The following is a 17,261-nucleotide window of genomic DNA, read 5'->3' as shown; positions in this document are numbered from 1 at the left end:
AAGGCTTGTTAAGACCCAGAGAGAGCTGGCTTGTTGGCATTGTGTACATTTCTCCCTTACACAAAAGGAGAATCAAGGAAACTAATTACATTAAGGTGCAGTTATCTAAAGCAAAACGTGACTGAATATATAAAGAGATTAAACATAAAATCCCGCCTCTTGAATGACAAACCGTGTGTAATGAGTTATTGATTGATTCATATTTCCTCTGAAATTGTACAGAATTTAAATGTCAGTGTAGCGTATTTATGCAAAAATAGTGATCCATCCTTTTGGACCTCAGCTCATGAATTATCCCACCTGTCTGTCAACGCTTCCCCTCCAGTTCATCCACTAGCTACAGGCAAAACCACAATCATACTAGAGATTTCCCATTGAACTCCCAATGATCCATGGATCTTTGCACAGGAGTGGTGTTGCAGACTGTATACCGCATTTCACCTTGTCACAGATACAGAGTCACAACGTTCTGGGCAGGTTGGATCGTCAGCAGATCCTACCAGGGTAACTTGTGATCAGGGTTCAGGTAATAGCAGTCTTTGTATCTGAGGCAACACATACGTTCATTTTATTTCGGGAAGACCCCTTTCTTTTTGTCCAAAACCTATCCAAGGTTCCTATGTGCTGACATTTTCAAGAGTATAATTTCTCAAACACACCTTGCCAGCCTTTTGAGTCCATGTTCAAGAAGGCTGTAGAGTACAAGTTACTCCTTTAAGGTCTGGAATAATTTGTGATCATTATGAAATCGGCTTCATTTAAGAGATTTAATGTGGTAGAAATGTGATTAGTACAATGTTGTGCTAAGAAAGGCCCCTTCATGTTGCTCCAGTATCTGAAGTGTATATTTGGATGCATGTAGAGATGGCATGCGTATCTGGAGTTAAGCACATTTAAGAGTATGGAAAAATCCCAAAGCTTATCAGCTAAGCAGTTTGGCTCAAAACAGACCCTGCTTCATTCACTCTTCAAAATAACCATGTGTGGATCTGACAGTAGAATTTTGCCTTTAGTGCCATACTTGGCAAAATGAAATTAACTGGTCTCTGTGCGTTTGAAAAGAGAAAAGCCCCGGCTCTTGCCTGGTTGTATTCCTTTCAGACTGTCAGATCACTCAGAATAGCATTCCAAAGATGAGAAAACTACAGAGAAGTTTTTTTATCGTTTTTTATTTGAAAAACTATTGTCTCATCTATTCCTGTTGTACTGCTTTGTCCCACTTAGCTGCCATTCTCTTCACCCAGTGGAGCATGAATTTTATGAAGGTAATGAGTATCTTTCCAGCCTTCCTGCTGATGCAGATAGAACAGAGGACTTTGAGTATGAGGTAAGATCATTGGCATGCTACAGCATTTCTTTTTACAACTACAGGTACTGTATTTACAGAGCTGATATCAAAGTCCTGTGAGAAGAACAAAAGCAGGAATGCTCTTTTTTTAAAAAAAATTAATTACTGGAGCAAATTCTCTCCCTCAGTCAGACTTGTACAGTGTCATGGACTGTTGCATGGGTATAAATGGAAGCAGATTTTTGCCACGTATGTGTGAGTTTAGAAGGGCTTATTTTACACATACCATATTGTGTGACGGAAACTGCTCTGCTTTTTGCAGTTTTGACACTTTGAAGAAAGTCTTTCAGAAATTAAAAAACTAACTAGAAGTGTCATTACTTTTTCTTCTCATTTTCAGAACTAATTGGCAATTTTTCTACCACCTTAAGGATCGAGAGCAAGTATACACAGTGCATGGTGTTTTTTATTATTAGACCATGTTTATCCTTTGCTCAGCTATACACTGTACAGTATTTTAAATAACAAGTATATAAATTATTAAGTAGCTTTCATGAAAGTAGGGAAAATATTCTTTCTTCCTAATATTTGCTCTCTCTTAATAGTACATAAAGAAACCTTTTAAAGGTTTCTGATAACGGCTTGACATTTGGAAATAAAATGGATTGGGAAAGCTTTGGTAAATAGGCACATTGTTCACTTTTATATTCTTCTTTTTTATGTTCTTTTCTGCTTACAACCTGGGGAAACTGAAGTTCTTTCCCCAGGAACATGGAAAATCAAATAAATCTACTTGGTGAAGCTAACACAGAACAAACAAACTTGTATTTGAACTCTTCAAAAAATCATTGTTAGGGATTAGTGAAATCATTATTTCTTCCCAATTGGACTTTGGTTGATATCTAATAGCGGAAAAGTCTTGGGGCTTATGTTCTATTTCGATTCCACATGGCTAATATAATTTTAGCTTCTTTACTGAGTGTGTGTGTTTATTTGTAGCAGATCTGGCTTATGTCTGTCAGAGAGACTATTTATCTGATAAATTTGTTAGTCTCTAAGGTGCCACAAGTACTCCTTTTCTTTTATCTGATAATATTTTTTTTAAATGGCAAAATAGACAGCCAGAAAGAGAATAAATTTTAAAAATCTTACCTAGTTAAAATGGGAAAAACAACTTTTTTATTATCAGAATATTAGTGAAACATTAAAAATGCAGACAGATTTTACATTTATATAGAGTCTAGTACAGTGGAATCATGTCCTTTTTATGACCATTATTAATCCCTAATAATAGCCAGCATAAGTATTATGACAGTGGTAAATGCTCAGGCAGGTTCTCAGTAGCCTGTAATCTCTACTAATCACATCATCATAGTCATTAATTTACTGTCAGCTGTGATTCAATTGCCCAAGGCAAACCCATTGAATGACTGAAATAAAGAATGTTTCACATGAAATTTAAATAGGAAAGGAGCTGTCTGGCTTCCATTGAGGAGAATAATTTGTTCGGGAAACAAGAGAGGAGGGAATGACTACATCTTGCATCCTGTAACAAAAAAGACTCCAAACACAATTTCTGTAACTCAGGAAAGAACAAAAGCCAGCCCCTGTGTTTAAGTTTCTATGTTAAATTCCAGTTCTGGTGATGTGACATTACAAGGACCCATTGGCAATGGTGAGCATAAGAGGTACATGCATCTCCAGAAACATATGCACTCCTTTTTGGATGTACAGTCTCGCACCTAAGTGTGCAGAAAAGTATTTGCACACGCAAATCTGTTAATTTTAAGTGCAAGAGAGTCCTGCATTTTAGGGGTTAGAAAATGTAGGAATAAAGTGAGAATTGCTAAATCTCAAACTGAATTAGCTCTTGCCATAGAAATTAAAATAAATAATTTTTTTTAGCTATATAAATAGAAAGAAAGTAAGGAAGGATGAGGTTGGACCACTGTGAGGTGTACATGGGAAGATTAAAGACAAAAATAGTCTAGCTGTGGTCCCAAAACTAAATGAATACTTTGATTTGATTTTCAAAAGTATAATATAGAACATGACTATGAAGGTGTAATGGTTGTTGGAAATAAGTGTATAGAAATGAAAATTATCACACCTGAGCTGGAGTGAAAACTTAAAGAGATTAATGCACTCAAATCAGGAGGACCAAATAATTTCCACAATACTGAAAGAACTGGCACATGAGATTGCTAGTCCAGTAGCAATGATTTTTAATAAATCTAGCTGTCTATTTGGAGGGGTAATACCATATAGCTGGTGCATAATTAATACCATACCTATATTTGAGAAGGGAGGGTGGGGAAAGTGATCTGGGCAATTACAGACCTACTAATCTGACCTCGGTAGCATGCAAGGCTTTAAAACAAACTATGGATGAAAGAATAATTGAATTCATGAACGTAAATGGGGGATATAATGCAACATGAGTTTACCAAAGGTAGATCACACCAGAATAACCTGATTTCCTTCTTTGAGAAAATAACTAATTTTTAGATACGGGAAATGCAGTAGATCTAATGTACTTGGACTTCAGTAAAGCGTTTGACATAGTACAACATAGGATTTTTTTAGTTAAATGAGGGAAGATGGGAATTAGCACAAGATTTGTAAGATAGATAAGGAACTAGTTAAATGGGACAAAGTGATGGGTTGTGCTTAAGGGTGGCCTATCAGACTAGCGGGTGTTTACTAGTGAAGTTCCTCAGGGACTGGTCTTGGGACCAGTCTTATTCAATATTCTTATTAATAACCTTGGCACGAAAGTAGGAGTGTGCTAATGAAATTTGCTGAGGATACAATGTTGGGAAATATTGTCAATACTGAAGAAGATCAGAATATTTTACAAGAAGATCTGGATGACCTTGAAGACTAGAGTGGAAGAAATGAGTTGAAATTCAGTAGTACAAAAGTGCAAGGCCATGCACTTAAGATCTAATAATAACAGTTTCTGCTACAAGTTGGAAGCCTCATATTAGAATTGAGATCAGGGTGTGTAGTCAAGGATGATTATGGACCACCAATATGATGTGGCTGTGAAAAAGGCAAATGTGATCCTAGGATGTATCAGGTGAGGCATTTTCAGTAGTGATAGAGATGCATTAATGCTATTGTACAAGGCATTGATAAGATCTCATTTGGAATACTGCATACAGTTCTGTTCACTCATGTTCAAGAAGGATGAATTCAAACTGGAAGAGGTGCAGGGAAGAGCTACTAGGATAATCAGGGGAATAAAGTGACTTTTTTATGAAAGAAGACTGATAGGTCTTGGCTTGTTCAGTCTAGCAAAAAGAAGGCTGTGAGGGCAAGTTAAGGGGTAAATACCAGGGAGGGTGAAGAGTTAGGTAAGCTAAAGAACAATATTGGAACAAGAACAAATGGGCATAAACTGGCCGTGAACAAATTCAGGCTGGAAATTAGAAGAAGGATTCTAACCATAAGAGGGGTAAGGCTTTGGAACGGCCTCCCAATAGGAGTTGTGGGGGCAACCCACATTATTAGTTTTAAGAGAGAGCTGGGCAAATTTAGGAGTGTGATCGTCTGATGGGGTTGCTTGTGAGGGTAGGGCTCAGCAGCTCTGGGCTTACTTCTGGTTTATGATTTATATTCCTAAAAGCTCTCACTTTAGGGCTTCAGCCAATCATGTGCAGGGGTCAGGAACAGACTCCTCCCTCTCCCAGTGTATTCTATGGAGTCTTTTGGTCTCCTTCCTCTTAAGTATCGGGATGGTCATGGCTGAAGATGGGACACTGGACGGAATAGGCCAGGGCTCTGAGGTGGCACAGTGCATTCTCTCTCTCGTGCTTGTTGGTTCTTGCTCACATGCTCAGGGTCAGGAAGGAGTTTCCCCCCAAGTCAGACTGGCAATGACCTGGGGGTTTTTTGCATTTCTGTGAGGAGTGTTGGTGCAGGTCAGTTGTCCGGAGTATCTGGATATATCTCACTTAACTAGTTTCCTGCCATTGTAGGCACCTTGAGCACTGATGCATCTCGATCCCTCCTACTCTCGCCCTGTGGCATGTAATAGTCTAATCTCCTGTGGGCTGTAATACTTTGGCCTCATTTCAGTTGTTGGGGTTAGTGTGCGGGAGTTGGGTTGTGTTGGCTGCATGTGACATACAGCAGGTCAGACTACATAATATGGTGGTCCTTTCTGGTGTGAAACTCAGTTACTTTATTTTTATGCACTAATGGTTCAGTCCAAACCTCCTGAAGTCAATACAGGTCTTCCCATTGATATCAGTGGCTTTGGATCAAGCCTTAATGCCTCTTTGCAAGCACAGCTATACATGTGGTCCAAACTGAGAAGAGGTAGGAGAATTAAAGACAACTGACAATCTGTGTGACGTCCTGACCACATTGAAATCAATGGCAAAACTCTCAACTCTCAGCAGCAAAAGGATCTCACCCTGTAGCCTCAATATGTCTTACTGTCTCTAAACATTTCAGCAGGCCTACTTAATATCCAGTATTCAAGGGTACCCCCACAGTAAGTATGCCATCACTGATGAGAGAAATATGAGTGTCAGCCTTAAAGCTGAATAGTCTTTTTATTTGTTGGGTATTGTCACAAGCTTAACATGACTTTAATTTTTGAGTTAATTTCCTTTGGTGGTACTTTTCCATACCAACATATAATATATAATATATTCCTTCTCTTTCAAAGGCTACTGAGTAAGGGCCTGACTCTGAACAGACCTATGTTTCCGAAGTTTACACACGGGTGCATTCTCATTATAGTCAATGAGACTACTGATGTGAGTAAAGTTACTCACATGCTTAAGTATTTGCAGGTTTCAGCCCTAAATGTGTATTTATGGACTTGCTAATATGTTGACTCCAAAATGATTTAGGAACTTTCTGAAAGGCCTGGTATTGGTCCAACAGATCAAAACAGGTCTATCCGTCTTGTGAATGCATATTTAGAGACTTTTCAACACATGGATTATTTAACCAATAGACTAAACTGATCTGTCTATCTTGTAAATACATATTTAGGGGCTTTTTAACATGAGGATTACTGAGCTGATAGCTTGTAACAGCTCCCGTCAGAGCTGTGATAGCCTGCAAATACCCCTCGTAAACATTATAGTCAGTCATGTCAATATAATCATGGCTCCTGCATGCTAAAAATCCTAATTCAGTTTTCATTCAAATGGTCTCCATGCGTGCACAATGACTGTATTTTATAAATAAAATAACTTAGTTTGATTCCCCCACCTTCTGTATCTATACAAAGAAACTAACCCATGTTATGGACCCATGGCCTACAAAATCGATGCTGTTTCTGAGTTAGAGGTTTGTAACATAACCTCATCAATTTAGCATGGAGCTTCTAATTACAATTATTAAATCAAATTTTAGATTTAATTTTCTTAAAGACAGAATGAGAGAGAAGGGGAGAAGTCAGGAAGTCAGGCCTTGGCTGAGACCTCATAAGACCAAGTTTCAGCTTCATTCAACTATAATGATAGTGATATGAATGAACAGAAGCGCTGTAATACTTTAGTTACATATCATAAGATTGTGCTGTTTTTTTTTATTTTCCTACTGAATTCAGATTTTCCCCTGAACCTTCTAAAAGTTGGAATAAATCAAAAAGATTCCTTAGCAATTAAAAGACAGATATCAAATTCAGCAGCCACCAGAAGTAATGTAAAAAAAAAAGTTTCAAGAAATACATTGCTCCTTAACTGGAGCCCTAATAAAGACATATATGTTATAAACTAGAACAGCTAAAGTTATGAGCAAGGCTGTAGTTTTCCATTTTAATTATATCTGATTGGTGGTGGATTGAGGTAAATATACTGTAGGCTTTTAGTGGAGAAGAGAATGTTTCTCACCACGTGGCTTACAGTTGTCAACTTTATGCAGCTACTAGTCAGTTTTATAAAAGGGGGTAGTACTAACTGATAGACAGGTCAGAAGGAGCTTGGAAAAGCTGGGCTTTACAGCATTATATGCATTTGCTGAGCTGCTTCTTCATAATACCCTAAAAATTAATGCTGAAAACTGGAAGCACTGCTTACTATATTCAAATATTTTAGTGAGACACTTTTTCAAGTATAAAGTATAATTTTTCATTTTAAATAACCTACCTACAATATTAGGTAGGATACTAAGAGTAAAGAAGTACTTGTGGCACCTTAGAGACTAACCAATTTATTTGAGCATAAGCTTTCGTGAGCTACAGCTCACTTCATCGGATGCATACTGTGGAAAGTACAGAAGATCTTTTTATACACACAAACCATGAAAAAATGGGTGTTTACCACTACAAAACCCATTTTTTCATGGTTTGTGTGTATAAAAAGATCTTCTGTACTTTCCACAGTATGCATCCGATGAAGTGAGCTGTAGCTCACGAAAGCTTATGCTCAAATAAATTGGTTAGTCTCTAAGGTGCCACAAGTACTCCTTTTCTTTTTGCGAATACGGACTAACACGGCTGTTACTCTGATACTAAGAGAGAGAGAGAGTGTGTGTGTGTGTGTGTGTGTGTGTGTGTGTGTGTGTGTGTGTGATGTCAATTCCACTAGAGTCCTTCTAGTTTTACCAACATCTTTTTCCAGCTGCAAGCACAATCTTTTCATATAAATATATAGGAAAAAGTGGATTGCACTTGAAAGTTATTTATGAAAAACCTTCTCAAATACTCTTGTGTCTGATCATTGACACACTTGAGATTATTTTAGTTGTATATCTAAAAATATTTCACTGCTTAGAGTTTTTATAAAGATGTTCAAGATTTCTTCCCTGTAATTCAAGAGAAGTCTTGAGCTGCTATAACTGTAATACCCTTCCTGTGATCCTTCTGACAGTCAGTGCAGACTATAAAAACGAATGACAGTTAAAAATGAAACAGTGGGATAGCCTTAGGTTTTACTGTAATTATTTGAATAACACACTATAATAATTAATGTGAAATTTTAGCACACATTTGGCCTACTAGAGCACAAGGAAATGCATTTTATAGGAATTTTTATATAAAGTCCCTGAGGTTTAAACAGTCATGATTTACACAAAGACACATGTAATATCTGTCTAAATATAGTTAGCACTACGTGCAAATAAGCAGCGTAGTGGTAATAACAGAATATTGCTTTACTTTTAATATACCACCTTTCATTTCAGAATTGCAGACTTGCTTTTCAAATATTAATTAACTAATCCTAACACCTCTCTAGTGAGATACATAAATATTATTATAACCATTTTACAAGTGGGGGAACTAAGCGTAGACATATTACGTGACTCACCCAAGGTAGTACAGCCAGTCAGTAACAAAGGTGGGAATAGAACCCAGGAGTCCTGAGTAATAACACTCTTACTTTAGCCACTAAATCACACTTCCCTCTTTTCATTTGATATGGAGATCACTGGATCATTTAGGATGAAGTAAGATGTCAGGTCAGTTGCTGTTCTGCTTGTTTGTTCCTAATTTTTATATATATTTAGGATCACTCCATACAAAATGCTGAAATTCAAAGCAGATAAAATTGCTGTAATCTGTAGCTGTCACTGGTAATGAATATCCCAATTTACAGACTTGAATTTTGCTTCTAACTAGTAAACATCACTGGAGAAGAGGACACAAAACTGACATGGGCAAATTTATCAAAGTTATTACCATTCATTGTGTTTTAGAACAAGAGGAAAATATATGAAGTCAATGATATTCATTTTGTTTCATGATTTCATAAAACAAACAAAAGGTTACTCCTCATTTCACCTGAAAGATAATAAAAAAATTCCCTCGTTGTCAGGGCTTAAGATTTCCAAAGAAAATGAAGAAAAGTGAGCTTAGTTTTTCAGCAATTTATTTTTTGGGCAACATTACAATACATGGTGTCTATTTTTCATTCTAAGAATGAAGAGCAAGGTACTGGCAGTGTTTACCTATTTGTAGAATTCTGTGGATTGTAAATCTTCCATTTTGATGAAGATTTATCTTTAGGCAATTTTTATACCATTATGCTACACTCTCATGTATTTATATGCCCCATATTTTACAGTAAACTATGATAGAAATATTTAAGAGTTTTTAAATGTTTCATTGGTACTATTGGTTCATACACTTCCACCTTAAAAGCCAGGCTGTCTTAGTATCATGTATCCAACTATACAGACCTAAGAAGGAAGAAAATTGTAACTACCACTTTTTCTTTAAAAATGTCTTAAAATAGTGTTAGTATAATAGTAGTAGTAATAATGTAGTCATAATATACAATAGTAATGTAGTAATAATAATTAAGGCTGCATGTCTGTGACAGAGGTCGCGGAACTCACGGATACCATTACTTTCTACAACCTCTGTGACTTCTGCAGCAGCCAGAGTGGCTGACCCCGAGGCCAGCCACACTGGTTGCTGCTGGAGCGGCCCCGCAGCAAACCACTGGGGCAAACCCATAGCCAGTCACACCATCCGATATGCTGGATATGCTCCAGGGCCAGCTGCATGGGCTGCTACTCGGGCGGCCCCAGACAGTTGGCCGCAGGGACCGCCTGAGCAGCGGCTGGCCCCAGGGACCGCCTGAGCAGCAGTCCCGGGGGTGGCAGGAGTAACTGCTGCTTGGCAGCCCCCGGCAGCTGGCCCCGGGGACTACCCAAGCAGCGGCCAGTGCAGCTGGCCCCGGGGATGGCCAGAGCAGCAGCCCTGGGGACAAGCTACACCAGCTGCTGCTTGGTGGCCTCCAGGGACTGCCCAAGCACCGGCCTCATGGGTGGCCCAAGCAGCGGTTGGTGGGGCTGCCCTTGGGGCCTTCCCAAAACAGTGGCACCCCAGGGTCCCCCAGCTAAGATTTAGTCAGGGATATTTATAGTGAAGGTCATGGACAGGTCATGGGCTGTGAATTTTTGTTTATTGCTTGTGACCAGGACTTTTCCTAAAAATACCCATGACTGACTCGTATCCTTAGTAATAATGTCACAGTTCTACGATCTAATATCTTGGGAATTGCTGCATCCTGCTTGGAAGTTGGGAATCTCACCTTTCCAGCCCTGAAAGGTCAGAAAATATTGGACCTTAACTTAGGACTGAATATTTTACACACAGCCTTGGGTAACAATGAATGGGAGAGAAATCTGGAAGGAAACAGCATTTCTCTGTGGAAAGTTTCTTTCTTTCTTTCTTTCTTTCTTTCTTTCTTTCTTTCTTTCTTTCTTTCTTTCTTTCTTTCTTTCACAGTGTATCTCATGAAAGCTTCTTAGAGGTTCCTGTAGGTGAGACAGTCCATGGTGTGTGACAAATGCAATTTATCACACTGCTTTGAAATTCATCAATATATGTCTTTGAGAGTATAGAGTGGTCACATGTATGGAGTATGAACAGCTGAAACTCAACATGGCTATTGTCTGCTTAAATGTCACATTGGTGCGGGGGGGATGGAAAACAACCTAACATGATTTAAAAATTACTTTGGATCATTTTGTATGCCTGTTTTTATGATCAAATGTTTTAGGTTAATTTATGCTTATATATTGTACTATATAAAGCAGACGGGCATATATGTGAGCTGGTATTGCTGCTGGACCCTTAACCTATGCACTTTCTGACTTTTTCTGATTTAAATGTGCAAGCTTAACATTGTCTTTTCACACTATTTTCCTTTTAACAGACAGATTGCAGTTCAGGCAAGTGTATTAATTTCTCACAGCTGTCTAGAATTGAAATATTGTCTTCGGCAACTTGATTTTAATTAATCCAAAATAGCTTTCATAAAGTTTTAGGTCAAGAATGTACAAACATGTGGAATATTATCTGTTTTAAGCGTTTGAAATCATAGCTGCCTGTTCTGTTGGCTAGATAAATGTTCTTCACAGCAGATGTTAGCACATCTGTTGTATCTCCTGTATTGTGATTGGGTGGATGGATGTTTAGAATGTGATGATGAGGCAAATAAATCTTCTAACTCATTTCAATCCTAAAGCAGGCAGTCAGCAGTGATAATGTTGTATATACAGCCAAGTGCTGGGCAGTAATTTTGAAATACAAGCAAAAATGAGGTATGAATTTACTCAAGATAAGTGAATAGGTTGTAAAAAGTGAAGGCTAATTATGCCAAGTTGATCCTCAGTTAATTTGAATTTGAGATGTGACAATCATATAAACCTTAGGATTTTGTGTGACTAAGCACATCAGCTAGAAAAGGACATATGCTGCAGTTTAAAGAGAACTGTAAGTTGTAGTAGGGGGCTTTTTAGTAGACATAAGGAGAGTTGGGAATCCAGGTTCGGGAGCAGCTGATGCCTAGAAGGTTGTGCCTTGGAAGGAAAAGAAGTTACCCACAAGAATGACCTAAGATCTTTGACATTGAGAAAATCCTTCATTTTTTAATTCTCTTACCCTCTCTCCTTTAGTTACTCCCCCTCACACAGTTCTCCTTCATATTATTTTAATGGACCTGGCTCTGTGCCCTGAAGTTTGTCAGACTTGAATGCTGTCACACCACCAAAGTATGGGGTGAATTCCAAAAGTTGGGGTCCTCACCTGAGAAGGCCTTACCATTAGTCTTAGAGCCCATGACTTTGGGAAAGGACAGCAAGAAACATGTCAGCCAACCTCAGCTGCAACGGAGTATAAAGTGGGAGGTGGAGGCTCTCACAGGGCCCAGTTCATTCAAGGCTTTAATATGCAACACACTGAACTGCAGATAGAAATGAAAAAGAAGTCAATGCAAAGATTTTGAACAGTCATATGCTCATGGTGTCCCACCCCATTCAGTAGGAGCAGATGTATTCTAATCTGCACCAACTAAAGATTCCATGTTGCACTGAAATAACCATGCTTGAACCAAAGAGTGAATTACAGTTACTTAGCCTGGAGGTAACTAAGACTGTAAATAGGCCATTATAAAGGCTGTATCAGAGAGGAGAAATGGCAGCCTCTGTGCCAGCTGCAGATGATGATGAGAGCTACAGGTCATAGAGAATACAGGAGTAGGGCTGGTTGAAAATTTTGTGTTGAAACCTGTTTTCAGTGGCAAATTGGGTTTTTGACAAACTGGAATTGTGTGCTGAAAGTGTCTGCTTTCCTCAAAAAAAAAAAAAGTCATTTTCTTTTGTCAGAGAACCCCAAATCCAAAAAGTTTTGGCCTATAGCCAAAAATGGTTCAGATTTAGGCCAGACATTTTTAGGGGGTTTGTAGCTTTCAGCTGAACATTTTCAGTTTTAGGCCAAAATGTTTTGATTTTCAGTTGCTCAAAACTAAAGTGATTTCAGTTTTTGTGGTTTTGTTTTTGATGACAAAATTTTCACTGCAAATACATCTGAAAATTAATTTTGTTTTCGTTTTTTGTCAAAATTTGTCAAATTTCTGACAAGGTCAATCCAAGAATAGTGATGACTCCAGTAGGACTTTGAGGCTCTAAGTCAATCTAACTAAAAGACATATAATAAATTTTACAACAAGTGCCGCCATGACCCCAACACATTCCCCTAATCTCATGCTTCCTACTACTAAGTAGCATTGCTTCTATCTTGTCAAGATTGATCAACACCAGTTGGAATTCATTCAGGCCCTTATTTCAACAAGGCACTGGCAAAGAGGGGAAACTGTAGAATCTGGGCTGGCTGAAAAGGAGACCCACAGCTAAGTGTCCTCAGCATACTGATGACACCTCAGCCCCAAACTCCTCTCCCTGTCTCCCTTGCAGTCTCACATAGGCATTGAACAGGAGTGATGACCAAGGCTGGACCCGTCAAGGATGCTGCATAGGCACAATTGTCCAGCCCTACCCTGTTGATCTCTCTGAGAAGAAGGCACAACCTCATTGAGGGAAACCTCTGTCAATCTCAGGCCATCCACAAGTAGATCAAAATTGTTCTAATAAGATCAGCATGGATGGTTTTCCATGAGGTGAGGGTCAGAAACAAGGAAAATCACCTGAGGAAAAAGAAGAATTAGAAAGATAAATGAGTCTGAGGGGAAATAGAGAGACTGAAACAGATACAGAAATAGAGATTTAGTGAAGAGGGTAAAATGAGATAAGTTGAGGCTGAGAATAAAGGTAAAGTAGATTTATTTAAAATAACAAATATAAGTTGAGGGCATGTTATTTTTTAGTTTGTATAATTGTCCAGAAAAATCAGTGCAAAGTATTTGCTTTTTGTTAGAGTCTAAGGTGCTGTACGTTTACTGTATCCCACACGATGAGCTTATTGAGGTTGTCTTCTGACAAGCATCTGGAAATTCACTGTTACTTATAATGGCTAGTAGAGGGGAAACTGGAGTTCAGGTGGATGTTTGTAACTAACTGGAGGATGTGCTGACAGCTGTGGAGCCTTTTGCAGCTGGGAAGTCTATAATCCTTAAATAATTTTTCTTCTCTTTGACTTGCTTATAAGACACGCTCCCTTTAAAGTCTACCATGAGTCCTTTAAGTTCGAGGCTTAAATATGCTTTAAAAGCAAGTCAGCAAGGCCAGATCCACCGTGTGAATGCCCACTGGCTTTAAAATGTTGTGCACCCAAGTCCCATACTTTTACCCCTTTTGTCCTACTCTGGCACATTTAAATTTGCCCATTGGAAATGATTCAGTGGTCAAAGGGTTGCAGTGCTCTTACCAAGCAGGAAAATTTTCTCTTCCCAGAACCAGCTCTCCTTGTCCAGCTCTGTGGCTCCACACCTACCCACTCGCCCTCCCCAAGCCACTTGCCCATCAACTGTTACTCACCTCTCACCCACTGCCCTAGCCAGCCAACATGTTGCTCCTCCACTCTATGCAGCTGACAGATAGATTCATAGATTCCAAGGCCAGAGGGGACCACTGTGATCATCTACTCAGACCTTTTGTATAGCATCGGCCATAGAACAGGTGCACCTCCTCCCAGTTAGTGGACAGCCGATTATAAATGCAGCTGCTGAGGAGTGTTACTTCATGTTCAGCAGCTGCAGTTGGAGCTCCTCACTGCTGCTGCTTTCCAATGCAATATAGCACTGTATGCCAGCTGTTTATTCTGTAATAGACTAGGGAAGATAATGGTTTATTGGTATGAGATCTGAAATCAGGCTTGCTTACTACTAAACGATTTGTCACTTATTTGTGTAGGTCAGTAGTTATTAAAAATTTTTCACCCAAAATAGTGGTGCTCAAGTGTTGGAATCACATGTACTGTGTATATCCTGGTACCACTTTTCTAACGGTGGGTACTACTTTTCTAACATATGCTGACATCTGAGGGAGTCCTGCACATGGACACAGGGCAGCATATGTCCCTAACTGTAGCTATAGAGATGGGGATGAGAGAAAAGTGATCATATTTTTAAATTGCCTTTTCATGCTATTATTTTTGCCTTTGGAGCTGTTATTTGAGAAATGCTTGCTGGAATGCTTCTGCTGCAATGTAAACAAATCTTGTGTCAGATAGCCTCAAAACTAAAACAGACTATAAAAAATAGGGATTAAAAGACAGTTTATCCTATAGTTTCCCCACCCCTTGGATAGAGTATTGTCTTTCCCCACCATGTGAACTGGAGATAAACCTCAGTTTCTTTGTGGTAAGCTACCAACCAAATCCATCCTGGCAAATCTGATATCCAATGTGATTTGTCCTTTTCCATGCTTTTTATGAGAAGTCAGGACAGTCTTCTGTCAAAATTGATAAATGAGAAGACAGTGGGGAATGCAATTTTATTTGTAACAGGACAGCTGCCAGCAGTTCCAGCTTGTTTACATCTAGACTGGCTCTGTCTTGCTCCATAGCTTTTCTATTTCCATCCAAATAGCCCCCAAATACATTGTGGCTGTGCCTGCCTATGTCAAATCTGCATAACGTAACACACTGGGAGTGTTAGAGAGGGAAAATGAGGGCCATTTCATTAGGTTATTTTCACAACTGAAGAATTTCAATTGCTTTAAAAGAAAAATCTTGAACTTGACCAATTCTCTGTAGGCATTTAGCAGAATGGGTTGTAAATTCTGTGAAATAGGAGAGCCCAAGGGGTAACTGGAAAGAGTGCAGCTAAAATCCTAAGATGCTCATTACCTCCCACAATAACGGTATCTGAGGAATAAGAGTGCTGTTTTTTTTTTTATTAAAAATACTTCTTTTTGAACAATACAGTGGCCAGTGTTTGGTAAATTAAATCTACAGAAAACATTGAAACTTCAATTTATTCTTTTGTGTATGAATGGAGTGCAACCCTATATGTTGGCCTCCAACATTTATTGTAGATGCATTACACAATTCTGTATACTAAACACTTCTCATGAATATCCTATAGTTAGCCTGTGTTATATAGACATTAACATGTTTCCTGGAAAATACTCTAACAGGAGAATGTAAGTCTATGTGGCCTTCTGATAATTCTTAGATCTATGGAAACTTAGTTTTCATTCAGTCTGACTTGCCTTCCCTATGGAATCTTAAGCTTTTCTAATGTTTTCATTGATACATTTAAGAAAGGGCCCAAGACATAGGCATTTTCCTTATATAATCTCTCTTGTAAACTGATCCTTTACAGTGGTCTACCCTGAACAGGCAGTTATCATAAAGACGAAGTGTTAGAGTTTTTTATGTTTAATTGTTATTAGGCACGACAAATAATGAACTTTTCCAGTGAATGGAAAATTTCTGTTCTCTTTCCATTTCTGATATTGCAGATATTAATAAAGATTTATTGTTCTGAGCTGGATTTATCATAGAATAAAAGAAATTAGAGATGGAAATGTAAAATCATCTACTCTGGTCATTTAAGCCTATTAGGTCATGTAAGCCAGTGGTTCTCAACCAGGGGTAGGCGTACTCATCTAGATATTTGTTTAGTTTTACAACAGGCTACATAAAGTGCACTAGCAAAGTCAGTACAAACTCAAATTTCATACAAACAATGACTTGTTTATACTGCGCTATATTCTATGCACTGAAATGTAAGTACAATATTTATATTACAGTTGATTTATTTTATAACTATATGGTAAAAAATGAGAAAATAAGCAATTTTTCAGTAATAGTGTGCTCTGTCACTTTTGTATTTTTATGTCTGATTTTGTAAGCAAGTAGTTTTTAAGTGAGATGAAACTTGTGGGTATGCAAGACAAATCGGACTCCTGAAAGTAGTCTGGAAAGGTTGAGAGCCACTAATATAGGACACCCCTCTGCCAATTTAGGAATGTTCCTTACACACACTATATTCTTAAGTGTTTTGTTCAATCCTATTTTTAAACAGCTCCAGTGATTACCTATGGAGATTATTTGGGAGAGTAATTTACCTGACTGGCATGTTTTAAAAAAACAACCAACCATACAGGATTACTTAATCAACATATTTTTAAAGGGCCTCCTAAAAGACCAGAATCTAAAATATTGGCCCCAGAAATAGAATTACTGAAATTCCTTTGTTAAAAGTTCAGTGAATGATCCACCAACTTCCTGCATCTGCATGGAGATAAGTGCTCTGGTGAAGAATGATCAGTGATGTCTAAAGTTCATTGTTGACGTTATTTTTCCTGGAATTCAGATTTCATTTCCTTTTTTTCCAGTTTCATCCCATTACTCCCCTCCATTGTCAAAGATAGAAGTGGTAAACAGAGATTCTGCCTAATGAATCTGTGAAACAGGAATGAAAACATAATTTGGATTAGGGACCTAAACTGTGAGGTTTTGTTTAAAACAACAAACTTCTGTTTTCAGGATGCACTTTTACATGTTGTGAAGTACATACTGTTGTCATCAGAACATGACATTCACCTTTCCTGCCTGATCAGACAAATTAAGAGGTGATAGAAATGGTGGTATAAAATAAAGCCTAGGAAACATTTTTCAATCTCCTGCTGATTGCTCCTTCTGCTACAAACCCACTTTTGTTTCCTCAGTGTGTTCATCACACCATTTTACACCCACACCAATTTATTGGTGTGTAACTTCAATCAGCATTGATAGCCCCTCTGAATTTGACCCTATGCTTTTGGAAGCATGATGATGCTGTTAGATTTTTAATATCATAGGGCTTGATTA

At 38.3% G+C, this 17,261-nt stretch overlaps 1 protein-coding gene across 2 annotated transcripts in view; it reads left to right on the top strand.

Annotated features, from left to right (window-relative positions):
• PDZRN4 (PDZ domain containing ring finger 4) overlaps nucleotides 1-17,261 on the top strand; it is a 391,362-nt gene that overhangs the window by 335,485 nt on the left and 38,616 nt on the right. For both annotated transcript variants that reach the window (XM_084624876.1, XM_084624877.1), the window contains one exon: nucleotides 1,225-1,327. In XM_084624876.1, coding sequence (XP_084481002.1) covers nucleotides 1,225-1,327 — 103 coding nt within the window. The remainder of the gene's footprint in view (nucleotides 1-1,224; nucleotides 1,328-17,261) is intronic.

This window comes from Lepidochelys olivacea (genome assembly GCF_965140295.1).
Source record: "Lepidochelys olivacea isolate rLepOli2 genome assembly, chromosome: 1".
Classification (NCBI taxonomy): Eukaryota; Metazoa; Chordata; order Testudines; family Cheloniidae; genus Lepidochelys; species Lepidochelys olivacea.
The sequence above is the reverse complement of the archived record's forward strand: the minus strand, read 5'-3'. Positions and strand labels throughout refer to the sequence as shown.